This window comes from Gracilinanus agilis, chromosome 2 (assembly GCF_016433145.1).
Source record: "Gracilinanus agilis isolate LMUSP501 chromosome 2, AgileGrace, whole genome shotgun sequence".
Classification (NCBI taxonomy): Eukaryota; Metazoa; Chordata; class Mammalia; order Didelphimorphia; family Didelphidae; genus Gracilinanus; species Gracilinanus agilis.
The window spans coordinates 560,972,762-560,994,711 of record NC_058131.1 but is presented as its reverse complement, the minus strand read 5'-3'; the positions used below and the strand labels follow the sequence as shown (position 1 = coordinate 560,994,711).

General features: G+C 38.8%; 1 protein-coding gene across 1 annotated transcript in view; it reads right to left on the bottom strand.

The window, feature by feature from the left end:
• The window catches only part of LOC123238017 (myocardial zonula adherens protein), a 118,001-nt gene that overhangs the window by 56,352 nt on the left and 39,699 nt on the right, over nucleotides 1-21,950 (bottom strand). Inside the window, exons 3-7 of the mRNA XM_044665302.1 lie at nucleotides 21,140-21,295; nucleotides 17,566-17,658; nucleotides 14,676-14,789; nucleotides 7,875-8,027; nucleotides 431-556 (exon numbers count right to left, since the gene is read on the bottom strand). Coding sequence (XP_044521237.1) covers nucleotides 431-556; nucleotides 7,875-8,027; nucleotides 14,676-14,789; nucleotides 17,566-17,658; nucleotides 21,140-21,295 — 642 coding nt within the window. The remainder of the gene's footprint in view (nucleotides 1-430; nucleotides 557-7,874; nucleotides 8,028-14,675; nucleotides 14,790-17,565; nucleotides 17,659-21,139; nucleotides 21,296-21,950) is intronic.

The window sequence follows — 21,950 nt, the reverse complement described above, 5'->3', positions numbered from 1 at the left end:
GCAAGGGTAAAGATGAAAAGCTAATCACCTTCTTTTAATTCTAAGGAAGCCTAAGCAGGGTTCGACTAGTTGGTATTCTTCCCACTTATATGCAGAAAGGTGCTATTTAACGCTGTAAATAGAACAAAGTAAAGATTTCAGCTTTCCTGCCATATAGGGAAGGCTTGAAGGGATTTTATTTGTGGAGATAAAACTGGAAAGGCAGTTCATGTCTGTATGGTGGAAGAACTTATATGTCAGGCAAAGTCTGAAATTAATTTGGCAGGTCCTGGGAAGTCATTTCTAGGAAGAATTTCAAGGAACAAATAAATGAACTCGATCCTTCTCTTGTGCTCTAGTCCTATGATTGTGACTACACTGATGAGGAGAAAAACAAAATAAAAACAAAAAACTTCTCATGGTTTTCATTTCATGGCTCCCCCTTACATACCAGGAGAGCCTCTTTCTCTGCATTATGTTTTTGGTGTTCTTGCTGTAGTTTTTCTTCATATTGACTGTATAGTTTCTTGGTCATCTCTCTCATGACATCAGCATTGGCTTCTTGGGAAGATTCTACCTGTAAAAGGGAGAAATGTCAGGGTCATACCATCTTCAGATGAAATAAGGCCAGAGGCAACAGGTGTATATGTGTGTATGTATGCATGTAACATATATAAATATAAACATACAAATTTATATTATTGATATCACACATGTATATATGTATGTAGTATGTGTACACACATGCACACACATATACATACCCCTACACTCACATATTAACGTGGAGGCCCAGGGAATTTAAATTAAATTTAAATAACTTGCCCAAGAGTTATACAGGTAGTATACAGGTAGTAAGTGTCAGAAGCAGGGTTTGAACTCAGGTCTTCCAACTCCAGAGTCACTGGTTCTTTTTTCATTGAATCATGATGTTACAGATTTTTCTACATTGCACATGAAAGTGTATGGAGTTGTCCCACATTCCACCATTCTCGTTTTACTCACATGGACCCTGAATAATTGTTATCACTGAGCTTTGCTCCCGACTCTTCCTCCTTGTGCCTGTGTCATTTCTGGATGATATGGAATAAGCCTCATCTCATCAAGTCACTCATCTTTTTATTTTGTTGCCTAGAGTTAAACTGATAGCTGGTTGTGATGGTACATTCCTATAAATCCTGCTGGTAGACCACTTGAGCTGGGGAGCTCTGAGTTGCAGTGGGCTAATGCCTTTTGGGTGTGTCCACCCTAAGTCCAGCATCAGGGAGCCCCTGGGGGTCATGGGACTTGCCCTAGGTCAGAAACAAAACAGATCCCATTCCCATGCCAATCAGCAATGGATCTGCCTGTGTGAGTGGCTGCTGTAATTCCAGACTGAGTGAAAATAGAAGAACCATCTTCAGAAAGAAAGAAAAAAAAGATTTAAAAGGAAATCTTTGGGGTAGAAACTGAAGATTAAGTATATGATCAAGCAATGGCAGAAGAGTAGTAACAGCTAGGCAATTGGACTTGCCTGATTTGTCCAGGGTCAAACAGTTAAGAATTATCTGGGGCCAGATTTAAATCCAGGACTGAGTTTAATCCTATCCCCAGATCTGGTTCTCTTTCCACTGAGCCACCCAGCTGCCCTCACTTCTCATCTTTCACAGAAACACTCTGAGAGTAGAGCAGGAGATCAGGATATGCTAATAGGAAAGGAAACCTCATGGTGGGACCCACTAGAGTTCACTTCATCCTCCCTCTCTTTTTTTTTTTTTTTTAACCCTTGTACTTCGGTGTATTGTCTCATAGGTGGAAGATTGGTAAGGGTGGGCAATGGGGGTCAAGTGACTTGCCCAGGGTCACACAGCTGGGAAGTGGCTGAGGCCGGGTTTGAACCTAGGACCTCCTGTCTCTAGGCCTGACTCTCAATCCACTGAGCTACCCAGCTGCCCCATCCTCCCTCTCTTTTGATTCTAATCTTGCCTCCAACACTGAGCGTTCATGAGTCCCTTAGTCCTGATGAGCATTTATTTGTACTACCTATCTCATAGGGTGGTGGTAGAGAAAGTGCCTTGGGAATAAAGTGTGACATGATGTTTCTATGGTGTTCGCTTTTGTAGGTGAGTAATCTTGTAGAACCAAACCCCCCCCCCCCCAAACATAAACCCAAATAAAGGAGTGAAAAAAACTTTCATCTACCAAAAAAAGGGATTAATAAGTGGGATTAATTTTATTTTTATTTTATTGTCTTCTTCTTTGTCATTCCTGACTGTCATCAGGGTTCCTGCCTATATCTTAATCAGCCTTCCTTATAACTACTTCTAATCTGATTGGGCGGAGGAATCAGAGGAGGCTGTTGGACTTGTGTCTAAAGTACAAGTAAACAGACTCAGAGTAAGAACTTGAAGGCATTCCTGTGAGGAAAGTACATGACCTTTTAGCACAAAAGATGGAGAGAATGAGGCAATGGAGTGGTAGTAGGGGCGTAAGCGCTTAAGAAACATGTTATTATGCTAATACAAGATTGGCATTATGAGTTTTGTAATGGTTTGTGGTGTTTTCTTTAATTAGGGGCGAATCCCCAAACCCCACCACTTCAAGGGGAGCCAAAGGGACTTACTAAAAGGGAACTTTGGGGCATTCAGAATTGAAATAAGAAAAAGTAACAAGGGTTCACCCTTGAACTGTACCATCAAGCCAACCTATGAGAACACTTTATTAAAAGCTCACATTTCTACGTCATTTTATGATGACAAATACTTTCCAATATAACACTCTTTAAAAGAGCCAGTGTAAGTATAATTATGCCCATTTTATAGATAAAGAAACTAAGTCCCAGAGAAGTATATGGTACAATGGAAAGAATACTGCATTTGAACACTTGGTTTGGAATCCTGGTTTTGCCACTCACTACGCAAATGGCTTTCCCCTACAAGAAGCCTGTGCTCTATAAATGCATCGGTTCTTACACTTTTGTTCTCATTTTATTTTTCTTTAGCGGCCAGATAAAAATCTGTCTCGCTGTTTCCCAAACCAGCGCCCCACACAAAATACATACTTAATAAATGTTGATCAAAGTTGAAATATAGGTTCCAAGGTTTATCATACCGTAAGAATGTGTTCACGGGCATTCCAATTAGAAACTCAAGAAATGCATTGTGAAATCAAAGCTACCTCTAACCTGATTAGACTCTCCCACATTCCTTTTTCATATAGACATGGTCATAGCAATATGTGGATTCTAGAGGCCTTGGCAGAAACATGAGTGCAGGAAGTGACCTGGGCTGAGGCAGTGGCTCACATAAATATGAATGTGAGACAGATTCTACCAGTGGAAAAGCAGTAAGCTGCTCACCCCTGAGAATAAACTAGCGCTTTCATGTCTCCAGAACCAACACAAAGCTCTGTTCAATTCCATCCAGTGGCATTCCAAAAGGTCAGATTTATAATAGAGATCTGGTGCCCAGGAAGGCTAAAAAAAAATTACTGTATTATCTCAGGGTGAATTCAGAGAAGCAAAATGTGCATAATTAGGGAAATGATGGCTTCCTGAATTATGGTGTACCCAGAACACACTTGAAAGTTCTGGATTCTACCTTTTAGGATAGACATCGGAAATGCTTGTATATCCAGAAAAAAAAGCTAGAAGATGGTGAATGGGATGGAATCATACCATAGAAGCTCTAGTTTTAACCCTCACCTTCTCTCTCAGAATCAACATTACCAAGGTAGAAGAGCAGTAAGGGTTAGGCAATTGGGGTTAAGTGATTTGCCCAGGGTCACACAGCCAGGAAGTGTCTGAGATCAAATTTAAACACAGGACTTCCCATCTCCTGGCCAGGCTCTCTAGCTACTCAAGCCACCAAGCTACCCCAACGACTAGTTTAAAAATAGGAGGATGCTTAGCCTGGAGAAAAGGAGACTGATGAGGTAGTGGGGGGAAGACAGGACTAAGAGAGTTATTTTTCAAGTATCTTCAGAACAAATCATGATAAGAGTGATTACGTTCATGCTGCTTAGCCCCAAAACAAGATGGGGGCCAAACAGCAAAAATTTACAGAGTTTACAGAGACACACACTTCAGCACAATATAAAAGAAGAAAATGCCTAGCAATTAAAACTGTCAAAAAAAATAAAATAGACTAATTGTCCATATAAAGCAAGTTTTACATCACTGAAGCTCTTCAAATAAGGCTGGAAAGACCATCTGAAGTCCTTTCCAACTCTGAGAAGTCTATGATTGCATAGAAATTTAATAAGGATTTGAGACCTGACTGGCATTCTGGGATTTCTAGTTCAGTGAGGCAAGTGTTCTCGCCCAGCCCTGGGAGAGATTTAGACTAGAGTAATCTTTGACCCACAAAACAGGCTAGAGTTGTGCCCAGGAGTTTTGTTTTTGTTTTTTTAAAAAAGAGACACACAGGGGTCAGCTGGGTGGCTCAATGGATTGAGAGAGCCAGGGCTAGAGACCGGAGGTCCTAGGTTAAAATATGGCCTCAGATGCTTCCTAGATGTGTGACCCTGGGCAAGTCACTTGAACTCCATTGCCTAGCCCTTACCACTCTTCTGCCTAGGAGCCAATACACAGTATTGAATCCAAGATGGAAGGTGAGGGTTTTTTAAAAAAAATTTTTTTAAATAAAAATAAAAAGGAACACACATAGGCTAAGGAGATAGATAAAGCAGAGCAAAAGTGGACTCTGGAGAGAATTACTTTGGATTTCCTACCAGTATCTTACATAGAATATTCTGGAACTAAAGACTTAAGCTTCAGGGTATGGGCTCTGATCAATGGAACAAAGAACTTGGAGAGAAAAAGCAGATGAGTGACTACCCCTTCAGGGAACTGTACTAAATAAAGGTTTTATTTTTAGCTTTCTCAATTCTCCTTCCCAAGCTTATTTGACAATATGCATTATATATAATTGTCTTCCTCCTTATCTAAGTTATTTTTTACTCTGAATTTTATTTCATGTAAAAATCTTGAATGTATATATAGTATGAATTATTGTGTGCCAGACAACTATAAAAGAGGTCAGTGAATTCAACTGACCAGAATTTCATAGTGATCTAGAAGAAAATTTTTTTTAAGTTTTATGAGTGTTTTTTTATTAATAACTAACATTTTTTAATTGAGCAATTCTTTACTTTTTGAGATAACCTTGAAAAAACACATCTTTGTCTCTGAATAGTATTATAGAATAACTAACTTTTTTTAAGCTCCCAGAAATAGCAGATAAAGAAACCTATGTGGAATTTGGTGTCATTTTACACCCCAGGCTAGAAAATGAGATTGTTGTTAGAGCAGAGTATTGGTGCTCAAGTGCCAGAGGGAAAATGTTAGCCTCCAGCAGGAAGAAGACAATGGCCTGGTTCAAGAAAGAGTAAGCACCCAGCCAAACTTGGATCTACACAGTAATGCCTAGTGGTTACAATAGGAATATGTATTCTCTTGGGCAAGGATTCTCAAAATTTTGGGGTGTCATTGGATCTCTGGCAATCCAGTAAATCCTATGAATCCCTTCTCAGAATAATGTTTTTAAATGGATAAAACAAAATACACAGAATTAGAAAAGAAATAAATTATACTAAAATATAGTTATCAATTTTTTTTAACTCATAGATAACCAGTTTAAGAGCCTGTACTCTAAGGAATACTCTTATATTTTGCTTCGTGGTGCCAAGATAAATGCAGAATTAGCTAGTAAAATGGCAGCCAACCTTTGTCCTCTTTTCATTATAAAATAGCACCTATGACCCATCACTATCAAAGCATCCCACTGCTAGGATTGGAAAATTTAGGGGCTACCACAATTATCTTTTTTTTTGCTACAAAACCAGATTAGAGGGACTTTGGGGTTTGTCTGTGGGCTCCTAGGATAATTCTTGGTAAAGTTCAAATGTACTAGGGTTCTAAACTATTAATGTTACAATTAACACACAACCTAGGTGTCATCCTGAACTGTCTCTAACTATGTCTCTCCTCTCTCCCTAATCTCATATCCAATCAGTTGTCAAATGCTGTCATTTCTGCTTTTGTCTATCTCTATCTTCTGATATCTCTCCTATATGTCGCCTCTCCTCTGGCCCTGGTACTGGTCCCCATCACCTCATACGTGGACTATTATTGTCTCCTACTTGGTCTCCCAGCCTCAAGTTTCTCCAAGTCTAGTCAGTCCTCTATTTCTACTCAATATATCACCCCTCTATTCAATAAACTCCAGTTATTCCTACTACCTCCAGGATTAAATATAAAATCTTCTGTTGGCCTTTAAAACCCATCATAACCTAGCCCCTTCCTGTCTTTCCAATGTTCTTAGTCCTGAGATTTTACTTAGAGATTCAGTGACACTGGCCTCCTTGCTATTTCTTGCAGACTCCTCTCCATCTGAAGCTCCAAGCATTTTCAATGACTGTTCCCTGTGTGTAGAACACCTTCCCTCATCTCTGCCTCTGAGCTTCTCTGGTTTCTCTCAACTCTCAGCTAAAATCTCCCCTTCTGGAAAAGCTTTTTCCCCCACTTAAGACTACTTCTTTTCCTCTAGATTGCTCTCCAATTTAATTTGTATATATCTTCTTCGGACATAGTTTCTTTCGTGTTGTCTCTCCCTCTTCTTCACCCTACTCATTAGACTGTGAGCTCCTTGAGGGCAGGGAATGTTTTTTGCCTTCCTTAGTATCTCCAGCACCTAGGACAGTGCCTGGAACTGTCTGGCACTCAAATGCTAGCTGACTGGCAGTAAGTAACCTTGCCTGTTTGCATAGAACAAAGGCAGAACCTGTCTGAGCAGTTCTTGCAAAACTTAGGGGAATAATGAAGGGAAGAAAATAAGTGTGTGTGTGTGTGTACACACATGCATAGTTATAGTTATCCTTTCCATGTCTCAGGGCTTAGGAGTGTGGTACTCCTGTGATCTGGAAAATCTATGTGGAATTTTTTGGCCCTGCTTTCATACCAGAGAAGGTCTCCATTTTTTTTTCTTTTATGTAGTATTTATAGTACCTTATTGTAAATTTTGGGCTAAGTGTGCATTTCAGAGTTCCTAAACTTTTTCTGTGTCATCTGCTGGCCTTTGTGTGTTGTCTGCAACTTCCATAAAACTCCCCCCAAATTCCCATTTAATTTCTTATGCCAATCCATTATATATCAAAATCATAATATGGAAATTCATGATGTAAAAGGGATATTTCTGTGTGTGTGTGTGTGTGTGTGTGTGTGTGTGTGTGTGTGTGTGTAATCTGATCCTTACAATAGTCTTACAAGATAGGTACTATACCCTCATTTTACAATTGAGTTCTGAGGCAAACAGAGGCTGACTTTCCTGGATTACATAGCTAGAAAGTTTTTTGGGGAAGATTTGAACTAAGGTCTTCCTGACTTCAGTCCCAGTGGTTCTATTCATTGTGGCTCTAGTTGCCTTGGAGCAGTCATGTCAAGGGTGTAAGTGAGGATAGAATATGGTCGATATTTCTGGGGATTCAGTACTGAGACTGTGCTGAAGCCAACCGTGACATACTCAAACATGCTCTGGATCACCTAGAAAATGCCTTCAATTCTGGTCTTCTGGGCCTATTAACAACAGATGTAGGGGCAGCTAGGTGGTTCACTGGGTAGAGAGCCAGGCCTAGAGTCAGAGGTTTTGGCTTCAAATCTGGCCTCATATACTTCCTAGCCATGTGACCCTGAGCAAGTCATTTAAGTCCAAATACCTAGCCCTTACTGCTTTTCTGACTTGGAACCAATACTTAGTTCAATTCTAAGACAGAAGTTAAAAGTGTTGTTTTTTTTTAAACAAAACAATGAGTGTAGAAAAGAAATAATACAAGAAGAGGTGGGGTAGAAAGAAAAGGAAGACAAAAGAGAAGGGAGCTGAAAAAGGAAAATGAAGAAATATAAGCTTCATTTGCTTTACCTTTAGTTTCAAAAGGTGGTTTTCAACCTGAGCCACTTCTAATTGTCTCTGCTTTTCTCTCAGTTTTTCCATCGATGCTTCATATGTCTGCTGTAAATTTCTGATCTGATCCTTAATGGTGCTATTTTCCAAGGTGACATCCACCAATGTTTTCTGCCGGGATAAAAATGACAATGCATTTTGAGCCATCCCATTACTGACTGAACATCATAAAGACATACAGAAACCACATATGAACAGGACAGGCATTTCATAAAAACTTTCACCAATGCTGTAGCCTAGAACATCCTTAAAAAATGTGCCTCGCTGCACCCTAGAGTATGTTAAGACAGTCCAGCACGTAGACAACGCGGGAAACAAGAAGTCACCCTGCCTATGCACACCCTAAAAACCCAGTCCATTCTGGGAGCCCTTGTCACTGTCAGAGGGGTGTGGGTCCTCATTATTGCCTAATTGTCTGGTGGCTCTAAAATACCTACCACTAATACTACCTGCAGCCACCTACACCTTTCCCAGGGGCCTGTGCTGTTGATTGGCTAGAGAGGAATCAAAAAAATGGAATCTTTCTCTCTTACCTTAAAGGAGTGGTCACTTTTGTCCTTCGTGGAAACACGGAGGGGTAGGCAAAAGAGTGACTCCATTGATTCCAAGGAATAGGTCAGTTTCTTATAGACAGAAATCTCTTCCCTAGTGTTCCCTCTCATTCCAGCTCGGGAGTGGGAGGGAGGAGCTGGTAGAGCTAGAGGACCATGGACCTTCAGTGTAGTTTATTGCACGTAAGCATAGAGCTGTGCACAGACAGGTGCTTAACAAATGTCTTTGATGATAGCCAGGGGTTGCCCATCAGCAAGAATGTTATAAATGCCTGCGGCTTTTTATGGCTGCAATTTGTGCTTGGTTCATTCTTTTAGGACTCCAGAAGAGTGAAGTCATTAAAATCCAGAACTCCCACTGCTAGACACTGTGTTTATGGCCGTCTTCTCTCACCTCCCACACACACCCCCACCTAGGTCGCTTGCCATTTCAAGTCTGAACATCTGGAAACTCTAGCCTTTGAAATAGTATCCCAAGACCTTGGTTGACTCTAGCAGGAGGAAAGTTTCAATTGGGAGGCTCCTTATTTTCTCAATTCTTTATTGAATGATGATAATAAGCCTTTACCTCCTTACTTCTCTAAGCAAAAGATGAATTCCTGGTTGGTATGTATTGTTATGGTATTGTTTGTGCTTCATTTTTTAAGAGGACCAATAACATCGTGGGGTGATGACTTGACTTGCTAGTGAATTGAATTTAAGTGAGGCAGAATTGCACAGCCATCTGTCTCACTCTCTCTTACAGTCATCACAGTCCAGTGGCAAGATAAGAGTCAGGACAACTGGTGATATGGATGACCTTAGTAACTTTGACTCAATCCAAAGTGCTCCACAGAGCCTGTTCCAGGCAACTTCATGGCCATTAGAACAAATTGCTCTCTTCCACCCATGAGTTTGAGGTCTGTCACATACCTTTAACTTGGTTTGGCCCATATACCAAGACAGTTTTACCAGGGTATGGCTATTGTGCATGCTATAGCTTCTTGGACCCATAGGTGAGACTTGGGTGAAAGATGGACACCAAAGGTGAATGAGCAGCCACAGCCCCAAAATGGGCTCCCTCTCACCGTAGGTGGTAGTCCTCCCCCCTACAGGATGTGATGTGATGTGATATAATATAATGTAGTATAATATAATCCCTTCAAGTATATAATGACAATAGAAAAATTTGCGCCTGGAATAGACTCCCCTTTCAACTTCGTCAGTCAAAGGTTATCCCTTGCTTTAAGGGGTCAGTTACCACTTCCTCTATGAAGCCTTACCTGTCACATTTAACTATCTAGGTGAGTCATTTTACTACCCTAGGCTTTCATGTCTTCATCTGTAACATAAGGGAGTTAGACAAGAAGGCATCTGAGATTTCTTCCAGCTCTTGAACTAGGATTCTAAGACCTTCTGCCACCTAAAAGTGATCTATCCATCCTCATTTGTCTGATAAACTTCCTCTTGGAATTCCCACCACTTCCATTGCATAATTTCTTTGGATATCTAGAAGCCTCTCCATCCCCATTAGAGTATAAGTTCCACAAAAGCAGGATAGTGATTGTATCTATTTTTGTATCTACAGTACCTACTATATCCCCTGATTCTTCAAAAATATTTGGTGAACTGAAATCTTATAATGAGGTATGTGAAATAGCTAAAAACAAGAAGTAATTTGAGCTTGAATGGCAGTATGGTGCTATAGAAAAAGATTTGGATTCAGGGTCATAGGACCTGGGTTCAGATCTTGACTTTTCCATTCACAACCTGTGAGAACATGGGCAAGTTATTTCACCTCAGTTTCTTCATCTATAGAATAAGGGGATTGGAGTAGATAACTTCTACAGTTCCTGGAGGACTACCACTCTAAGGCCTCTTTGTATGCTACATAAAAATTGAGAATTAATGTTATGTTAAGGGTTCTTGGACTAATTTCCTCAGTCTCTCTTGAATAAATGTAATCTTGCCTAATAAATATAGGGAGAGCCTTAATAAAGAGAATGTCTCTTAGTTTAGCATTTACTAAATCAATCAAGGGAGAATCCTTTGTCTATTATTACCAAATTAAGAAAGGATATGTAGGGGCATCTAAATGGTTCAGTAGATAGAAAGCTAAGCCTGGAGACAGGAGGTCCTAGTTTCAAATCTGGCCTCAGCACTTCCTAGCTGTGTGACCCAAGACAAGTCACTTAACCCCAAATGACTAGCCCTTACTATTCTTCTGCCTTGGAACCAATACTTAGTATCAATTCTGAGATGGAAGGATGGAAGGAACAATTGAAAAAAATGAATGAAGGAAAGAATGAAGGAATGAAGGAAACTCCATTCCTGACCAATACAGGAAAGGGAAGGTCTTTAGTTTCCTGGGAAAAATTTTCCCCAAAGGTGTACCCATATTACTGTTGTCCCTTCTAGTAAATAAATAAATGCTCATTATGGAAAACCACATACTTTTGATTTATCATTACTATGAAACTCCTTCATCTTGTTTCCCTATTATTTACAAATGTAAACTGTAAATTGCTTGAGAGAAAAAAGAATTTTTTTCTGACCACCAGGTCAAATTCTATTGATTAGCTCTAACCAAGCTGCATGTATACCAATCAAATGTGTTTCCAACAGATTTATACTAAACCCAGGATTTGAATCTTTTTTTTTAATAGTACCTTTCAGTCTCAATTTTATAATTCTAGGAGTAAGATCAGTCACTGAAAATCATAGAATCTTAGAGCTAGAAAAATCTTAGAGATAACCTAATTGAACCAATTCATTTTAAACATGAAGAAATAAAATCCAAGATGTTTCTGTCTTCCTCTGAAACCTACTTTGGCTCCTTATTTTCTATGGGACAGAGTCTAATCTTATTGAGGAAAAGATGTCATAGTAAAACTAATAGGGGTTTGTCTTCACTTATTAACTGAAATAAGATAAGGGAAATCTGGAAGGGGAGAAGTAGAAGCACTGACACATAGTAAAAACTTAATAAATGCTTGTTGACTGATTTAAACTTAGAAATTAATGTAAACAAGAAGCCAAACTATTTAAACAGATCTTCAGCCTCAGCAGAGTAAGCAGGTTGTAAGATGAATGATTTTCTGCCTGGAAGATTATCAATCAGTTATAACATACCTGTTCTTGGCTACTTGTGATTAATATTTAAAGATAATTTGGGGTTGGCTATACGCCAGGTAAAGATGGAAAGATTGAGATGTTTATCCAATTGCTTAAACAAAAATGTGCCACTCAGAGACAAAAGAGTGAGGTGTCAACTGGCAGGTAAATTATGTCCTTGACCAGCAACCCAGAATCTGGAAAAAGATGAGCATATATAAAGTCATCATAGAATAACTTTTAAATTCAGTCAGGCTGAACCCCTCAGCTGCCAGGTGGCTAAATGCATTCTGGAAAGGTAAGAGAAGTTTTAGTCTCAAAATATCAAGAGAAAGAGGAGGAAAAAGAAGTGGAGAATTAATAAACTATCACCCACACTGGAAATTCCCTCAGTCTATGCCAAGAAGGGAATCTATGTCCTCCAGAAGGGATCGGAAAGATTAAAAAGACATGCCATACCCTCCTCTCCAAATTCTTCTTCTGTAAAAGCATCTAAATAACTGGCAAGGTCTTCTAGCTGAGGGTCATATTTGATTACATCTCTAAACATATTGGTGAAGAAGCCAAGGAAAAGCCAATTAAGATCAATTGATGCCAGAGCCTCATCCCATGAGCCACTTGATCAACATCTACCACTACAACTAGTGACAGAAAGTTCACTGTCATCATTTTATACGGGAGGTAAAAGGGATCAATACTGGGTCATTGGGGGAGGTGCAGCTATCATTGAGCCTCTTTTTAAATAATTTAATAAGAAGAAAAAAAAACACAAAAAGCTGCAGATTGGGAGATCAGAAGACCCAGATTGTACTGCCAACTTTGTCACTATATCACCACGTGGCTTCCTCAAGTGAGTCAGTCAATTCCTCTCTCTAGGTCTCTGTTCCCTCATCTGAAAAATAAGGAAATTGGATAAGATGATCCTTCAGGTCCTCCAGCTCTAATTATCTCTGGGCCTACATCTCTATAACTGCAGGTACTAGAGCCGGGAGTCATCCCAGTTAAAGCCAAACACGAGGAGAAGGCCACCTAGATCAGCCATTGAATGTCATATGGCCAGCTTGGCCATCAGTGCAACTTTGGTTTTTCTGTTGTCATTAAGGTCTGTGTCTCATCATAACATGCTGGTGGCCCCTGGCTTTCCGTGCCGATGTTTTTCTAAATGAATTAATGGAGGCAACATGGGACAGTGAAAGAGCAATGGCCCTAGAATATTTTCTGAGCCTCAATTTTCTCAGTGATAAAATGAAAATAATATCTTCCTTACCTACTTCTTGGCATTGCTATGAGGGTTATCAAATGATAGAGTGAATATGAATAGATTTAGTTTGGGGAGTTGTTCGCTTCTTTGAAACTTTTACTTTCTGTCTTAGCATCATTACTGAGTATTGGCTCTAAGGCAGAAGAGCTGTAAGGGCTAGGCAATTGAGGTTAAGTGACTTGTTTAGGGTCACACAGGATGAAAGTATAAAAGGCCAGATTTGACCCCAAGATCTCCTGTTTCCATGCCTGGTTCTCTATCCATTAAGTCACTTAACTGTCTCTGAATGGACTTTGTAAATGGTGAATTTAAGCTAGTATCATTATTTATAATTATTTTTTTACAAATGAACCTGAAGTCTCCCTGCCCTGGTTATTTCCTCCAATGATAAAGATCTTTGCCTACCCACCAAGTCTGACTCTGGCCCATGCATGGCAGTTTCATTAGTTTGCCATAAGGGGTCCCCCAACACATTGGGAATTTCCCTCCCTTTCTCTTGTCATTGTAAGGATAGCAGCATAGAATACAGGCTACATCTTGATTATCCCTCATTCCTACCATTTGACCAATCCATCTCCTGTTTGGTCATACATCTATTTGATATCAAGAATAATCATAATGGAAATGGAAAGCCTTTAACTTGCCATGCTGCTGTACCCTACCATCTACCTCCAAACCAGTATTCTGGCTCTTGACCTGGGACCCTCCATTGCTGAACAATGAGTGTTCAACATATTTAAATGCCCTCAGACCCACTATGAAACAGACCATTCATTATATGGTCATCATCCCTATCATGGCACCTTAAGTACCCACCTGCCTCACTGCTTTCCATTTCTCACTCTGGGAACAGTAATCAAATCAATACAAGCATTTCTAGAAAGGATCTCTCCATCCATTGCTCTATGACTCCATTCACTATCCCTATAAGTTCCCAACCCAAAACTTGGTGTTTTGACCTTACTCTGAATAACACTTTCCTATATGTATTTTCTTCTATTAGAATATAAGTTCCTTATATTTAAAATATTTAAAATGATTAAAATAAGAAAAACTCTTTTTATATTATTAACTTAAAAAGTGGAGTTTCCCCAGGCAGAAATTAACTAACTCCCCCACTACTCTGAATCTCCTCTGATTCAAAGTTCCCTCCTAGGCACAGGATTGGTTCTTATATAGACCAATCCTGTGCCCGGAAGTAGGGGGTGTGGCCTCCCTAGCATGGGATTGGCCCAATTCTAGACTAATCCCATGCCAGGAAGTAGTAGGGAGGGGCCACTGAGGCATGCTGGGAGGATGTAGTTCCCCTGCCACAACATTTTAAAACCCACAGTAGGAACATTTTCCTATTTGTATCCCTAGCACTTAGTACAGTGACTAGCATACACAAATAATTTTTTATCCATTCATTTGTTCATTCGCAGTTTTTTGCAAATCAAATATCTTGTTCTCAATTAGATTGTGTTTATCTGTAATAAAGTAGAGAAATCTTCTGTAAAACTGGAATTAGAGGATGCAGCTCCAATATCATGTCCAAGTTTTACCATATTTGGTTAGTTATAGTTGGCAAGGGATGTGAGGTGACCCATGGTATAAGGGCTGTCTATTTTAATAACTTCATATTATTAATACTAAATATTCACATTTAGTAACTTCATATTACTGATACAGAGTAAATCTCACTGCTTTCTTCTTCAATCATTAAATTTAGATGGAGGTAAATGCAAAAACAAAGAATTTGGAATAAGGATCTCTGCTTGAAATATGCCTTGAAGTCTAGTTTTCAAGCCTTTCTAGGAAACTGACATGTGGCCATGCTGGAGCATTCTGAACAAGGAGTGCCTGATTACATACCTGTAAGCCAATGGAGTCTGAAGCCAAAGAGGAATTCATGTCATTAAAACTATCCAAGGCTGAAGACTGTGTTTCGATGTGATTCTGTAGATAGTCCTGTTGAGCATTTGAAACCTGAAGAGAAGAGAAAGAGAGAGTCATGCAAAACCCACACATAGGAGGACTCTCATCCTCAGATGTGCTAATCCAGCTCATCAAAACTTCATAGTATATGTTCAAAAGCAACAAATAATAAATAAATAAACAAATAAAGTCAAAACATAAAATGTGATGCTCTTCCCAAACAATGGCCAGTTTGTTCAGATATAGGAGATTAGATAAGATACTCACTGCCCTGGTTTGCGAAGTCATTTAGAGCATGGTCACCCTTTAAGACAAAAGAATGTTGAGACTTTGGTCTCAATTGCTCCTTCTATCCTCCAAGAAAGCTACAGTACCTTTTTGGAATTCAGGCGCCCCTACACACTTGGGAATATCACAAACACCAAGTGAGAGTGAGCTGGAACAAAGCCCTTCCTTTAAATTCTCCCAAGAACCCAGGATCTGAGCTGACATCATTTAGCAGAATAATCTTCCTATTGTTCTCATAAATCCATAGCCCACTCTCTAAAGAGAGGGGAAAACCAGCTACAAATAAAAGCACCTAAGAAAGACACTAAGACCAACTAAAGATTTCCTCTCTTCGAAGGACCCTCTATAAACTATAGATATACAATAGAGAGAGATCAGATTTGAAGTTCAAAAACAGGCTAATGGCCATGGCAGAGAAAGGCAATGAATAAATTCATTAACTAATTTATCAAAAATGGATTGATTATACATTGCATGTGCCCAGCATCACACTAGAAACTGTGGTGGATGCAAAATGAGTACATTATAGCACAATGGCTGCCACTTAGTAATCACTTATGCTTGTCAATGATTTCCTACTATGACTAGTTCTATACTATTACTAATATCGATGAAAATAATGATAGTATTTATATAATACTTAGAGGTTTGCAAAGTTCTTTAAAAACATCTCATTTTGTCCTCACAGCCCTCAGAGTAGGTACTCTTATTACCCCTATTTTATAAATATAAAAAACTGAGGCAGACAGAGGTTAAGTGACTTGCCCAAGGTCACATAGGCAGTAATTATCTGAGGCTGAATTTGAATTCAATCCAGGTCCATGGCTCCATGCACTCTGGAAATATTTTTGCTAGCAATATTAACACATATGAAAGAATAAAACAATTTAGGATCATATAGAATTATGTGATACTGGGAAATTTAAAGAAGAGGCAGGGGAAAGAGGGAGGCAACTGGGTAGCTCAGTGGATTGAGGGCCAGGCCTAAAGATGGGAGGTCCTGGGTTCAAATCTGGCCTCAGACACTTCCTAGCTGGGTGACCCCAGGCAAATCACTTAACCCTTATTGCCTAGCCCTTACCACTCTTCTGCCTTGGAACCAATATATAATACTGTGATAATTTAATTAAATCTACACTGTCCATCTTTAGATTTAATCACCAAAGGTGAGAACATCTCCAATTTTGGGCGGTCTGTAACCCATGTGTGCTAGAGTGGGTGACAAATCAGGATCAACTGACTGCCCCTTAGGCTGTCCTAAGAGAAGCATCTGTTGTGATGGACACACAAACTAGGGAGGAGGCACAGGAAGTGACACATAAGTGACCCTTTAAAAAGAGCTCCTCAGTCTGCTGAGTGGTCTTCTGGTGAAGAGGGCTGCTGGTGAAGGAGCTTTCCTAGTTCGTGGAGGAGTGCTGGCTGGAACGCTGAGACCTTGGTGAGACTGCTTTCAATATCTTCTTTAGAAGTCCACGAGGTGAGTTTAAAGATTGAATCTTCCTCAACTTCTCTTAAGGAACTTCCCTTTAATAGTCTCTGTGAATGAAGCTTTGCTTCATTCACCTCCAGGCCTCTGGCCCTCTGACTCTCAGCTGAGGGTTAATTAGAACTACCTGGATTAATTAGAGGACCTTAGTAACTTACCTACTGTGTTAGATTCTCATTTCCTTATTTCCTCTCTCTCTTCTCAATTGTAAATAAACTTCCATAAAAGTAAATTTTGACTTGAGATTATTCTTAATTGAGGATTGATAATTGTTTAATCCTCTAGCGACCAATCGTAAATATATTTACCCAAAAACCCCTTTTCCCTCCTTACAATACAGATTCTAAGGCAGAAGGTAAGGGTTTTAAAAAAATGGAATTTAAAGAAGGAAGACCTCATTGTAAGCTGAAGTAGTTGGGGAAGGCCTCATGAAAGAGGAAGATCACAATCTAAATCTTGATGGGTTTAGTTCAAGTAGACATGGTAAGGGTGGTGGGGGTTGGGGGGCAGTGGTAGTGACATAGTCACAGGAAAGGGAAGAAAATAAAGAAACAAATTATTAACAAATGTTAAAGAGTTTTTCTTGTGTTTCTATTATAAAAGCATCTATTTATTTACACTAAAGTCTTTTGCTCTTATTAAAGGCCTTGAGTTACAGAGTGAATGATGAATTAGATTTCACTATCCAATTTCTCAGAATTTTTATATATCGACATCTTTCATCAGATACTGAATCTTCACAGAATGTTAGATGTCACTGGTTCTTCCTGACAAGGCTTAATCTTGCACAGAGGTAAGGCCCAGGTTAAGAAAAGCAAATACTTAAAATTTAGAGCTAAAAAAAGCAATAAATTATAACTCCTCTAGTATATTTTTAAATGATTTAATTCAAAACTGTGGATATCCCCCAAATTTCTCAGACACATTATCTTTGCTTAAAATAAAGCCAATTTACGCAGATGTGTGCACACTCAAACACATACCTTTTCTGTGGCAATTATTTACATTCTGATCATCTCTCCACATTTCCAAATGAATGAGACCTTTACTTACTCTCAGTTCTTTGGTAAGGAGTTGAATTTTCTGCCTCATTTCATCATAGTTCCCATAGATTTGCTTTCTGACTTTTTCCAATGTTGCTCTCACCTGTAATCCAACAGACATTATTTAAAGATCATGCAACAGGATTCGAAACCAATATCACCAAAACATGTTAAGAAACCACAATGAATGGCAGCCCTGGCATAAGACATTCCTAAGGAAAAGACAACTAGGAAAAGGGAGCCTGGAAGACCTCACATGTAACATAGTAATATACTTTAGTTATTTTAAATCCAGCAGTTCTTACTCCTAAGAATAATTATTCACTTGCAGAAGAGGGATAATTGTATATTTACAAAGTCTATTGTTTTGTATATAAAATAAAAAGTATTTCACTAGGAAAAGGAAGTCAAAAGCATAGCCATCCATGACTGGGAAGAAAGATCCTTCTGTGTGGACAGAAAAGAATTAATTTGTTCTTTTTGGGGCACCTCCACCCCAAATCCCATTAGGGAATGGAAACCTGCTTAGAATCTCAAAATAAGACCTCAATGCATTTTGTTATTGCCACAGGCCCAAAGAGTTGGGAGGCCTTTTATCTCAGGAAAGCAAATCATTAGGCTATCTTGCCTCTTTATCTCCATCTACCTTTAGGAGTCTGAGAAGGCCCTCCAGAGGATATGACTATCCTTTCAGAACCTCCCCCACCTGTGGTGAAAGATCTGATGAAGCTTATGCTGTGTAACTTATTGCTTTCTGGTAGGGTAGACTTTCATGCCTAGATTGTAAATCCAGCCCCCAGACTATGGGGTGTCCTACAGAAGGGGCGGAGGTGTTGCGTCAGGATTCTGTAAAATGCTTTATTTGTACCCATGCATTGAGTACATTTCCCTATTATTATTATTAAATTGAGTAATTTCCCTATTAGGGCATGTCTCCTTTACTCATGAGTAAGAATAAAGACTGCATCTTCCACTAAGCATCCTCTGACTCCAGGTTTGTAATTATAATTTGGGTGGGTGGTCGTTTTATTTCATCTCACACATTTCTTTCACTGTTAGGATACTGAAGAATCCCTTAAGATCTCCTACCCACCCAAATGGCTTATTTAAGAGCAAGTTAGGTGAAGAATAAAATGTGAATTTTGACTTTGAAAGACTTATGAACTCTGATCACTACAATGACCAACTTGAACTCCAGGGGGTTCATGATAGAAGACGTTACCTGCCTCCAGATAGAGATGTGACAGAGTGGAAATTAAGATATAATTTTTTGAACATGTGCAGTGAAGTTATTTATTTTACTTGACTACACATATCTGTAACAGGTTTTGCTTTTTCTTGCTTTCTCAATTTAGGGGAGAGAGAAAGAGAAATAGAGAAACTGACAGAGAGTTGTAAGGGAGAGGAGGCAGCTCTTCCTTTAAAAAAGCAAAATTTAATTTTTAAAGTAGTTTTTTGAAAAATAAAAGGACCTACTTGTACAAAAATATTTTTAGCAGCACTTTTTGTTTTTGGAATTGGAATTGGACTTGGAGAGGGTGTCCAACAATTGAGGAATGGCTGAACACACCATTGGAAAACTATTGTGCCATAAGAAATGATGAACAGGAGGAGTTCAGAAAAATCTGGAAAGATTTATATGAACTGATGCAAAGTGAAGTGAACAGGACAAGAAGAACAATATATATAGTAACAGAAATATATAGTAACAGAAATGATCAATTATGAAGGACTAAACTAATAATCAGCAAAACAAGGTTCCAAGATAACTCCAAGGAAGTTGTGATTTAAAAAAATACTATCCATAGCCATAGAAGGAACTGTTAGAATATGATTACAGATTAAAGCACGTCATCCTTCACTTTATTTCCTTCATGAATTTTTTATTCCGCACATGATAAGTGTCTTCAATCTCGACATGGGGAATCTGAAAATATGTACTGCATGTAAGCACTGTTATACTCTATATCACAGTCTCATATACTCAGGGAGAAGCAGAGAAAGAGAGAAGGAATGAAGGAGAGAATCTGAATCACAAAATGTCAGAAAAAAATTGTCAAAGTGTTTCTACTAACAAATAAAATTCAATTTTTTTAAAAGTGATTTTTGGAGGATCATAATATCAACCCCGACTCTCTTTTCAGAATGATTAAATAAGAGACTAGTCAGCAATGACTTTGAACCTGACTTTGAACTTAGGTGGATGGACAGAATGTTATCAGTTATGATAGGAAAATTAATTTTGAGTCATGATGACATGAAAGATCAGGATGGCCTGGTTCACTTTGACGTTGGTAGTTCAGAATCAATACTGCCAGCTGTGCTGTTTCATACACTGAATGGTTTTCAGTAACCTTTGACTTGATTTTCATTCCTTCTCTTTCATATGGCTCTTAATGTTTAGAAAGAAATGTTGAGATATTTATGTGGTTTGAATATGTAAAAGTAATGTTTCTGCTGAAAATTCCAGTGTTTGAGACTCCTTTGTATGAGTTCTAATAAGAACATCAGTAAATACATTAAATATACAGTGCATTAAAGTTTGCAAAATGCTTTATACACATTTCATTTTATCGTCACAACAAGTTGGTGCTATTGTTATCTCCAGTTTATAGGTAGGGAAATTATTTAGACTGAGAAGTTAAATGACTTGAACAGGAAGCAAAGCATATATGGCTCTTCCCGAATGACAAAAAATAAAGGGACCTGGAGTCAAGCTCAATTAAGAAGATAAACAAAAGTATCCTCAGAAAGATTTTTTTTTAAATGAAGGTAAGGATAGCTTCTATTTGCTATTTGGAATCAATCGATGTTGATTATGGGATCATAAATCAGCAGTCTCATGTTATTGCTAATTGGATTGAGGTTTTTTTGTTTTGTTTATTTAAAACTCTTACTTTCTATCTTAGTATAAATTCTAAGGCAGAAGAGCAACAAGGGCTAGGCAATTAGGGTTAAGTGACTTGCCCAGAGTCACACAGCTAGGTAGTGTCTATATATATGTTTGTGACAGGGGTTTTGTTTTTTCTTGCTTTATCAGCTTGGGGGATGGGGAGGCAAAGGATGAGAGAGAGAGAGGGAGAAAGAGAGAGAGAGAGAGAGAGAGAGAGAGAGAGAGAGAGAGAGAGAGAGAATGAGAGAGAGAGAGAGAGAGAGAGAATGAGAGAGAGAGAGAGAATGAGAGAGAGAGAGAGAGAGATTCCTTTTAAAAAAATAAAATTTAATTTTTAAAATGATTTTTGGAAAAAGAAAAGGATCTACTGGTACAATCTTGGTTATTTGGTGAAGAAAACACTCCAGGTAAACCTAAAGAAAAGAATAGAGATCCTTGGTTCATTATTCCTTCAGGTTGTTTGGCATAATAGAAGAAACCTCTCAGGATAATTTCTAAAGTAAAATGTCTCAACTTGATCCCACCAAAGGCTAGCATTAAGCTGTGGGCTTTGGCTGTAACAAACACACAAAGACTTAAAGCACATGCTCTAGAAAAAAGAACCAATAATTTGCTTAAATGGCACATTGCATCTACCATTGGTTTCCACAAAGGAACAAGAGTCAAAAAAAAAAAAATTAAAGTATCTCACATCCTTGATGTAGTTCATTTCTTCTTTCAGCTGATTAGTGGACCAGCCATATACCACCATTTCTTTCTGGTGGTTTTGATCAGATCTACGAACCACACCATAAACCACACCTTGGGGGAGCTTCTTGGCAGATTCTCCATTGACTAGATCAGGGTACTAGAAAAATGGAAAAAGCGAAACAGAGAGATGAGCTATAACAAAACTACAGAAAAACATTTATTCTTACTCATATCTGCTTTCCTTTCCCATCATTTGTCCTTAAAAACAAAACAAAACAAGGCAGCTGGGTAGCTCAGTGGATTAAGAGTCAGGACCCCCATTGCCCACCCTTACCACTCTTCCACCAAGGAGCCAAAGCACAGAAGTTAAGGGCTTCAAACAAACAAACAAATAAATGAATGAATGAATGAATGAATGAATAAATGAATGAATAAATGAATAAGTAAATAAATGAAACAAAAAAACAAAGCAAAACAGGGGATCAGGGCAAGACAGCTAGATGAATCAGTGAATTGAGAACCAGTCCTAGAGATGGGAGTTCATGAGTCCAAATCTGGCCTGAGACACTTCCTTGATATAAGGCCCTGGGCAAGTGACTTAACTAATCCCCAATGCCTAGCCCTTACAACTCTTCTGGTTTTGAACCAATACACAGTATTGATTCTAATTTGGAAGTTAGGGTTTTGAAAAATAAATAAACAAATAAAACAAAATGAGGGAGCTAGATAACACAGTGGATAGAGAGCCAGGCCTGGAATCAGGAGGATCTGGGCTCAAATTTGACCTTGGATACTTCCTAGCTGTATGACTC